At 56.0% G+C, this 9,080-nt stretch overlaps 1 protein-coding gene across 2 annotated transcripts; it reads right to left on the bottom strand.

Annotated features, from left to right (window-relative positions):
- Positions 1-452: 452 nt before the first annotated feature.
- On the bottom strand, positions 453-7,877 carry Wfikkn2 (WAP, follistatin/kazal, immunoglobulin, kunitz and netrin domain containing 2). 2 transcript variants are annotated; one of them, XM_085695673.2, is made up of 3 exons: positions 6,274-7,877; positions 5,753-6,134; positions 453-3,220 (listed from the first exon to the last, which is right to left on the bottom strand). In XM_085695673.2, exons 2-3 carry the CDS (start codon positions 5,945-5,947, stop codon positions 1,700-1,702), a joined length of 1,716 nt encoding a protein of 571 aa, XP_085551799.2. In that variant the 5' UTR covers positions 5,948-6,134; positions 6,274-7,877; the 3' UTR covers positions 453-1,699. The 2 variants fall into 2 exon arrangements, with proteins under 2 accessions (XP_085551799.2, XP_087766220.1); XM_087910094.1 differs by having other exon boundaries at positions 5,753-7,877.
- Between the last annotated feature and the right edge of the window lie 1,203 nt (positions 7,878-9,080).

Below are 9,080 nucleotides of genomic sequence, written 5' to 3'. Positions count from 1 at the left end.
AGCGCCAGCATCATCAGAACGCAGCGGGCTCGCCAAGGACACTGGGCACCAGCCTCATTCTGAAGTCTGGATGTCACAGCTGAGCAGCAGCCTCCCCTGCTCTCGTCTCTCCCACCTTCTCACTTAGACTCCACAGTATCAGAGGCAGGGTCTACGACCGTGCTGCCCCACCATCCCCTATGGAGCACTTAGACCGTACATCAGGGCCCTAGGACTCTCTACCTCTCACTATGGACAAGTCACTCTGCCTTCTTGGCTCTGTTTCTTCCTGCTCATCCACTGAGAGCCACAGTTAAAGAACCTCATAGGGGACCTGAAAATCTACAGTGCACCCCCCCCCCCGCCGCCCAAATATGGTCCCGTTGGCCAGATTTCCCTCCTGAAAGGTCACACAGGACCAATGATGTGATTGCAGGCCCGTCCTTGCCTTCTCAAAAGAGCCACACATGTAGAACAGTAGACACTATGACATTTTATTTAGTATCGTATTCCTTATATTTGAGAAAGACATTAGGGCATCCCACAATGCCTCCTTTGGAGGGATGTGGACAGAATGAAGGGCTGAAGAGGGAAGAGGAGAGATGCAGAGATGGCAGAGGGGTTCCAAATCCTCTACCCAGTGCCTGTGTGCCTGGGACCCGGAGAAACAAGTGATCTCAGAGCTGCCGTCTCCAAAAGGTCCCTTCCAGACCCGGCCTAGATAGTTTCTCCCACCAGATCCCTGTAGATATCAACATTCACCACTAGATGGCAGCATCGAGCAATATTCCTTCTCCCTAGGCCCGCCTCTGTTGTGATTCCTGGCCTGTCTGTCCGCTGCCCCTCCTGCCTTTTGTCTTCCTTATTTCCCTTGCTACCAAAACAGATCCTGGGACTTCTCCAAGGAAGTCCCTGGTCTATAAAAGCATACCGTCCATCAGATGGTAGTGGCTGACTGCTGCCAATCAGCCACTGGCTCCGGGGGGATGAGTACTTGGCGTTTTTCGGCTCTACCAGGGGAGCAGGACCACTCTCTATGGTCCTAGCACCTGGCACCCAGGAAGTGCCCACTGAACTGAGCTGAAAGGAACAGAAGCAACCCACCCAACAAAGCAGTGCAACTGAGGAGAGAAAAACAGGGCTTTTGCTGATGTGGTGACCTCAGGGACACAAACTGACTCCATCAAAGGCAGCCGTCCCTGCAGCCTCCATTAGGATAAAGTTATATCCTGGGTTGGACAGTGGCTTCCAAAGGTTCACAACCCTTAATGGGAGGTCGCCTCTGATTACAGTGATGCAGCAGGTGGTAGGGAAGTCGTCTTAAGCAACCCTTGAACTCTCTGCTCTCTCCCCACATCCCCTATACAAGCTAAACCTTTTAACAGCGTGGATGCCATCTCTTTCTGACCCTGGCTAGGAGACTGGGCAGAGGGACATGGGTCAGCAAAGGGGGATGAGGCTACCTCAAGGGCCCGCTCATGGGAAATAACTTACATGTGTCTTTTCTTGCCCAGCCAGCCTCTCTCCCAGCTAGAAAAGACATGGATCTTCTGTGGAACCCAAAGACTAGAGATCGTTTTTTAGACCTATGGTGGGTTTCTTCCCACGTGTTAGCTGAGCTTGCTCCGCTGGCCACGGTTGCCTAACCTGATCTCACCCGTTGGCTGGCTGAGGGCAGGGGGTGGGTGGGTGGAGAAGGGTCAGGGTAGACGGGCCAGCCTCAGCGCAAGCCCAGGAAATCCTTGAGGACATCGCAGGTTTTCTTGTGCACGACCTCACGAAGCTTCCTGACCCGCCGTGTGCTCGATGCGCCCACGAAACTGTCAGGTCTCAGAATGGCCATGCCGCTCTCCACCTCCCCCATGATGATGAGCGGGGTCTCACCCGCTGTCACGTTGGGGCAAGGGCAGGCCCAGTCTACGTGAAGCAGCGTGACTTCCAGTGGCTCCCGGCCCAGAAACTTGAGGCCCATCTTCTCGTCTTTCAGGACCTCATCCACGGTCACCAGGGCACGGCCCGAGTCGGGCTCCTCAGTCAGCTCCGAGACCCTGCCCAGGATGACAAAATCACTTCGGCAGAAGCTGGTGACGAGTTTCTGCCGTGGCTTGCAGGCCCGACAGTGCTGGTTGCCCCGTGGGAACGGACACGACTCCTCACAGGCCTCACGGCTTTCAAAGTTGTTGCCGTTGCCCTCGCAGCCACCGTAGACGAAGGACTGGCATGAGCCTGTCTGGCTGTTGTAGGCCCAGCGTGGCACGTAGGCTTTGCAGGGCCCCTGCAGGGCGGGCAGGCTGCACGTGGCCAGAGGCCCGCTCATACAAGCCAGCATGCAGGCCTCATAGGTCTCAAAGTGGTTGAGATTGCGATGGCAATGGCCAAAGGTAAAAGTGAGGCAGTTGTTAGCCTGGGCATCGAAGTGCCAGCGTGTCTGCTCCTCTCCACAGTCCTCACTGTCGGGAGGCTTTAGGCACTCAGTTGCTGGGAAAGCCGTGCCATTGAGACTGCTCTCTGAGGTGGCTCTTGCCTGACCACCCCTGACCACTGACAGTGGGAAGTCAGCCCTTAGGACGCCAGCAGCGTTCTGAGCCGTACAGGTGTAGATGCCAGCATCTTGGGGCTGGGCGTTGTAGATGACCAGCTGGGCGATGTTGGTGACCACCACATTGCCACGCACGTGGTTGGGCCTCATGACCACATTCTCTCTGTCCTCCAGTTGTTTCTCCCAAGTGAGCTCGGGCCGCGGCCGGCCCGCCACATCACAGAGGAAGCTCACCGTCTCGCCCACAGTGACCGACTGATGGACAGGATGGTTGAGCAAGGCTGGGGCTGCCATATCCATCCCCAGAGTCTCTGGAGAGGCCGTGGTAGGATGGGCAGTGGTCTCAGGCGGTGGTGGGCTGGTGTTGGGCCAGGTGAAGTGGTAGCGGCAGGTGACCACAGCCAGGGAGATGCCCTTGGAGCAGGCCTCGGCATCCATGTAGCAGCGGTTGTAGTAGGTGAGGCCGTCGGAGGCACAGGTGAAGCTGGGCTCCTTCTCGCAGCGGTCTTTGCACTTGCACACGGGTTGTCCGTCCCAGACGTCACACTCAGAGCCCTGCTGCAGGCACATGAAGTGGTCGCACGTGGCCTCCTTGGGCATGCCCACAGGGCCCTTCTTCCCTTTCACGTCCATGTAGCGGGCTGCCACGCAGCTCTTGGTCCCGCACACATTGGGGCAGCACTTCTCATAGGTCTCACACTCCTGAAAGAGTCAGAGTTTTGAACAGCGAGGAAGCAAGAACAGAGTCTCACATCGCCCCCTAGAGACTGGGATATGAAGACTCATCTGTGTGTGTGCAAGCGCATGCGCGTGTGTACACAAAGCACTTAACGTCAATAAGAACCCCTGTAGACTCAGCACCTACTGTCTGTCAGGCTCCTGTCCATCCCTCAGCCTTACCACTCTCTTCCAGGTCCAAGGGGGTACAACCACTATTCCCACCTTATACGGAGTCTGAAGCACAGAGAGGTTAAACAACTCGCCCAAACCACAGAGCTGGTAGTGCGGGAAGGGATGCACTACAGACCTCTGAAAGGGGAAATGTGCTCACTGTCATTTTCAAAACGAGAACATAGAGAGGCAGAGAGACGGCACTCAAGCCACAGAGATGAGAGGTGGCAGCAAAGGGCTTCATGCTCTCTTAAGTGGGATCCTGAAATGGAACACCATATGGTTACCCAGATGAAGGCTCACAGCATGAGGCTGACTTTTCCTCTTTTTCCCACTGGGGGAAGGATGTGTTGGCTAACGTGAAGAGGTCACATCTGGGCCCATGTTCAAGGCTAACCACAACTTTCTAGAAGACCCCAGCAACACACACTGAATCCGGGATGTCAGAGAACCCTGGTGACCAGGAAAAAAAAAGTCCCCCTGTGTGGTATGAGCAAAGGCTTGCTAGTCTGTAATCCCCCTCTGACTTCTGTGGAGTCATGGAGGGCTTTACTTTAATTCTTCAAAATTAGCACATACCACTAGAGCCGGCACAAACACGGTTGCATGTGGCGCTTTGCACACCGCGTGGCTGGGCGACCGGCTGGGCTGCTAAGCCTCTACCAGGTAGTGGCTGTGTGAAGCAGTCCCCACCACACTGGCCCCTTGTCCTACCCCTTTGATTCCAGCCCTTTTGACATTCCACATGAACTAAGAGGGGGAAAACAGCCCCACCCGGCTGTGCAGAGCCGCCGCTTGACTTCTCTACTGTTTTCCCCTTTCAGCTTAGAATAAAGACTTTGTTTGGCAGCCCTTGTTTGGCATAGGCTTCTGGGCCACAACAGGGGAAGCTCGGGGACAGAGATGGGTCACATTCAGAGCTGATGTTCAAGGGACAGAGATCTCAGGAGTGGAGGGTGGACAGGGACAGAGCAAACCGGTGAACAGGAAAACCTGTTCCTTGGTCTGAGGGCTTTTCTGTTCCAATGTGAGTAGGCTGTTCCCTCAGGACCCAGAGGTCCAGGAATAGCTGGACACTTCAGAACCAGAGCCTTTGGGGACCTAGTGAAGAAACCCTGCAGGGGATATTTAGAATACTTTCATTTAAGGACTTACAGTATCCCCATGGGCTACCTGGATGCTTAGCTGCACTCAGGTGCCTTCCCCAGACAGCAGACAAAGTCAGCCAGAGCTCCACTGTCCCTAAGTGCCTCCTGATTCCAGGCTAACCAGTATCAGGGAAAAAGTTTCTCCAAAGGCATGAGCTTCCAAAGGCATCATCTGATGGCATGAGCTCTCTGGGTGGCAGAATTGCCATCTTTCCCTGGTCCTTCTTTCTCAGCACCACCAGTGTGTATACCTGTCTTGAGAAGCCTGAGAATGGTACCTGGGTATGAGGCAGAAGCCACTCTCTCCATGGAAGTCCCATGCTTTCCCAGTGTGAACAGCTACTCCCAGTAGCACTGGGACCTCCCATGTTCATCAGTGATGCCTCCATCAGACCCAAGGCCCTGGGAGACTCTGGGCCACCCTCAGAGATGGCCAGGCTGGAAGTGGCCACACCAAGGGCAGGCATGGGTTAGTAGGCACGGGTACTATGGTAAACCTATAGACTTTTCTCCCAGCAGGACTGGACAAAGACAGCTCTTGGAAGAACCCACCGGGTAGCCAGGGAAGAACCATCTGGAAGTGGCCCTTGCCTACTGCAGCGTCCATGAGGGAGGAGCATATGGGAGCATTGAAGAGCCCAACAGGTGGGAACTCAGTTCGTTTTCTTCCCAGGACACTTAGAGTATTTGCACAGACTAGCTCCCACTCAAAACTGCCCAGCAGCCTCACCGCTGTGTGGCCAAGTCCAAACCTGGGAAAGGGCCTAGAAACCAGGCAAAATGAGGTGCAGACACAGCGTCAGGTAGGCAGGTTTCCAAGCCAACCTGTTCCTCCCTGGCTACGGCATCTCTCCTTGTGGGTATCCATCTCTCTCACCTGTGAGTGGGCTGCTACCCATCTACCACGCTGTTTTGTTATCCCTATACATGTTATGTGCCCAGTGCCCCGCTGGCCTACAGCAGCCCTCAACAAACACAAAGAGGGATGCTCCAAAGTGGTTTGGATACCACGCCCCCTTCCAGGCCTCGGCAGGATATAAGCAAGCATCAAGCCCCGGTTGTCTTCAGGTGGGCAGGGTCTGTCTGTGTTCCTTCATGTTCCTGGAGCCCCTCCTGAATCACCCCCACCCCACAGCTCCCACACCACCACAGACCCACTCAATGGTCCATCTCTGGCTAAAGGAGCCCCACTCACCTGATCAGCTTCACACTCTCGCTTGCACGTGCTCTGGGCATCCACCCAAAGGTTGGGGTTCATGTCGTTGGGGCAGATGCCCGCATGGGAATATCGGATGGGTGGCAATGTTAAGCCTCGAAGGGGTGCCCCCAGGAGCAGCAGCAACAGCAGCCCCCAGTGGAACCAAAACCGATGATACCCTGGGACCCGCATGGTGCCGTCTGCAGTGGCCAGAGGGCTTTCTTGTGATGACACCAAGGCTGAGGCCCACTAGGGCCCTCCTTCTCCAGGGGCTGGCACACCTGCCCTCTTCACCCCAGCAAGTCTCCTTGCTGAGGCTGCTTGCTGGCTTCGGCTGCTGTGGCCGTTTCCACCAAGTGCAGCCTGCTGGGCTGTGAGGCTTCAGATAAAAGAAAGGTCTTTGGAAGGAAACTCCGTCCCCCCCCCCCCAACCCCGGGTGCGCAGGGAGAGGAACACGGCAGGGGCTCGAGCCTGGATTTATATCCTGGACGCACCACCCGAGTGGGAGCGAGCTAACCTGATGTCTGTCAGAGGCAGGCTGCTGGCGCCTCTGTCCCGTGGCTGATCACAGGCTGTATTGCAGAAGGGGGGAAAGCTGGAAGCAGTTTAGGCAGCAGTCTCTGGCACGGTGGGACACCTGCTTGTTCTTGACTCCAGGAGGCCTTTAACCCTTTCCAGGGACAGGAATGGCATGTGCTTTGAGGGGAGCTGGCCCCAGGACACGCACGCTCACTGTGAGGCAGGTTTGTTTCCTTTCCCCACCTCCTCGGGGCCAGGCCCCCTCCTCCTCTCAGCCACCTCTAAAGAACACACAATCGCTTGTTACGAGGAGGGACCTGAGCCGCTGTGTTAGCATCGCCCAGTAGAGTACATTTGAGAGCAAATGACGTGGAAAAACAAGTTCACGGCCATTCAAGGGCGGGCCAAGCAGCCAGGGCTGCCGAGCTGTATAAGCCGACTCCCACCCCGGGCACCAGGTCCCCTTGTGGGGGGTATGCACGCAGGCAGCACCACCACATCCCCATGTTACGGGGTTACCGGCAGTCCACGTCTTAAGTTCCAACTTTGGTGAATTCCCCCAAAACCGTTCCAGAGAGACATACCAGATATGGTCTGGCTCCCCTGGGCTGCTGGGACGGATCACATTCCTCGCTCCTCTCTCTACACACTTGTGGAGTCCAAGAAGCCGGTGCAGCCACAGTGTCCCCGGACTTCCCTACACCACCACCCAGCTGCCCTCACCCCGTGGCCACAGTGGTCCCTGCTTGGTGAGCCCTTGGGTGCCAAGGCACTACGGACATGGGGTTCCAGGCTTCTGGTGGAATTTGTCCAGGGTCCTCGGAAGCACCAACCGTGCCAATTACTCCTTACCACTCCAGACTCTGTAAGGCATCAGTTCATCTTAATCCTTGCCACAAACTGTACATCCGGTTTGGACCCAGGCAAAGGATGCACAGTGAAGCTAAGCAACTCACCCTGTGTCACACAGCTCCATTAATATAGGAGGCAAGGGCAGCAGCTTGTTGGGTGTGGGCAGGGCCTTTTAAAGCCACCCCTCCCCCATCCATCTGCCAGAACGGCTGTCAAGGTACAGCCTAAAGTCTGGTTTTTACAGAATGGTCAAGAAGTTTTCGAAAATCAAGGGTTGTACTTGTGGGAGGCCCGGGAAGAGGGACGTTAAGTGACCGGGAGGTTAGAAGCAATTTCTGTCCCAAGAGCTTGAGGGTATCTCAGTCATTTTATGCTCGGAGTGATGGGGAAAGGAAGGAAAGAAGAGGTACCTTTGTGAGAATAAGCCAACAGGGATTGGGGAGCAGACTGGGCTGCAGTGCTTAAGAGCAGGGAAGTGGCTGGAAGGGGGACCCGAGGCCCTCGGCTGCCCTCTGATATACTTGAACAACCACAGCCCCCTGTTCAAGTGGATTGTAAAAACCACCTGCAAGATCACCTAAAGATTCTCCCTCTTCCTAGGTTGGTGAAGTACTGGCTTCTCCTATTCGGAGCCAACTCCTTCCCATTGCGTGGGTCTAAGATCTATCCATTTTCTCTGCTGAAGGGCTAGCGAAGGGTGTCAGGTCTTGATCTGCTAAGCTATCAGAACAAACCTCCTCCCCCCCCCCCCCCCCGAGGAGGCCCATTCCAGTAATGCAGCCAGACAGCAGGCGAGGCCGGCTGCTTTGAAATCCGTGTAATGTCAGAAGCTGTGTTCCTGCTGCTCGAAGCCAGAGCCGCCACACAGCCCTGCCCCGACTGTGGCTTGCTCAGCTTCCCGCGACACCAGCAAAGGAAGTCAGACAGTGGCAGCTTTCTGCCCAGCACTTCGAGGAAGACGTGTCACAAGCCATCATACCAGGACGAGCGTTTGGAAGGAGGATGCTGGGTGCCTGATGGGTCTGCCGAGGCCGTGAGAGGAATCTGGGGAGGGGAGAGGAACGGGAGAGACATCTGCCCCCGCCCCATTTTTCAGAGTTGGTGGGGAAAGCCTCTCACCCATTTTTCACTGGCGACCCTCCTTGCAGCCCCAGGAGACACCTGCTCAAGAGAGGAAGCTCAACAGGAAAGGCAGGCTCGGCCTGCCAAGTCGTCCCACAGCCAGGGGAACTACGGCCCAAGCCCCCCCGCCCCATGGGACCCACACCTGTAGCCGGCAAGTCTTCCAGTCCTGCAGAGGCCTCCCCCTCTCTGCCTCTGCCCTGAAGCTTGTTTCTAAACTATTCTGAAGTTCATTCTTACAGCGCATGCCCCACCACCCTGAGCCCCTCTGTGACTCCCTCACATCCAGGGAAGGAGGTTCCTGCCACCAAGTTCCACTGGGCCCCAAGTTCCTCACTGGGAATAGATGTTGGGCTGAACTGCTAGGCAGAGGCCTGGCCTCGGGGTGTCTCAACCACTGAGTGTGAGAGGCAGGAATTGCCTGCTGGGCTCTGGCCTGTCTTTTAGAGCCCCTTTCATAGCTATACCCTTCACACCCTTCAGGGTGAACTCAGGACCTGCCCTGAGGTATTGCTGGCAGGAGGCCACCCTCGCTCTGTCAGTGAACTCTAGGTGACCCTTGACCTCAGGTTCACCCTGAGTTTCCTGAGCAAGTGGGGTCGTGACAGGAAGGCACAATAGTGACACCATTACCCAAATTAGCCAGCCCCACCTTACCCCTCAGCGGCAGAGTGCGCCACTGCAGGCCACCCAAAGGCCCCGAGGAGCCTCACAGACACAACCCTCGTCCACAAGCCAAGCCTCTTAGCTCTCATCATGTCTGCCCCCTCTTCCCCTATCCCATCTCTCTCCTCAAGTGGTTCTTAAAGCACCTACTATGTGCTCTACAGA

Source organism: Myodes glareolus, chromosome 9 (assembly GCF_982192425.1).
Source record: "Myodes glareolus chromosome 9, mMyoGla1.1, whole genome shotgun sequence".
Lineage (NCBI taxonomy): Eukaryota > Metazoa > Chordata > Mammalia > Rodentia > Cricetidae > Myodes > Myodes glareolus.
This window is presented reverse-complemented; position numbering and strand designations above follow the sequence as displayed.

What these genes read in the sequence shown, in the direction of transcription:
- Wfikkn2 (XM_087910094.1), bottom strand. Translation starts at nt 5,947, where the DNA reads ATGCGGGTCCCAGGGTATCATCGGTTTTGGTTCCACTGGGGGCTGCTG. An exon ending in GAGAGTGTGAAGCTGATCAG is followed by an intron (nt 3,221 to 5,752) that starts GTGAGTGGGGCT and finishes TGACTCTTTCAG; the next exon opens with GAGTGTGAGACCTATGAGAA.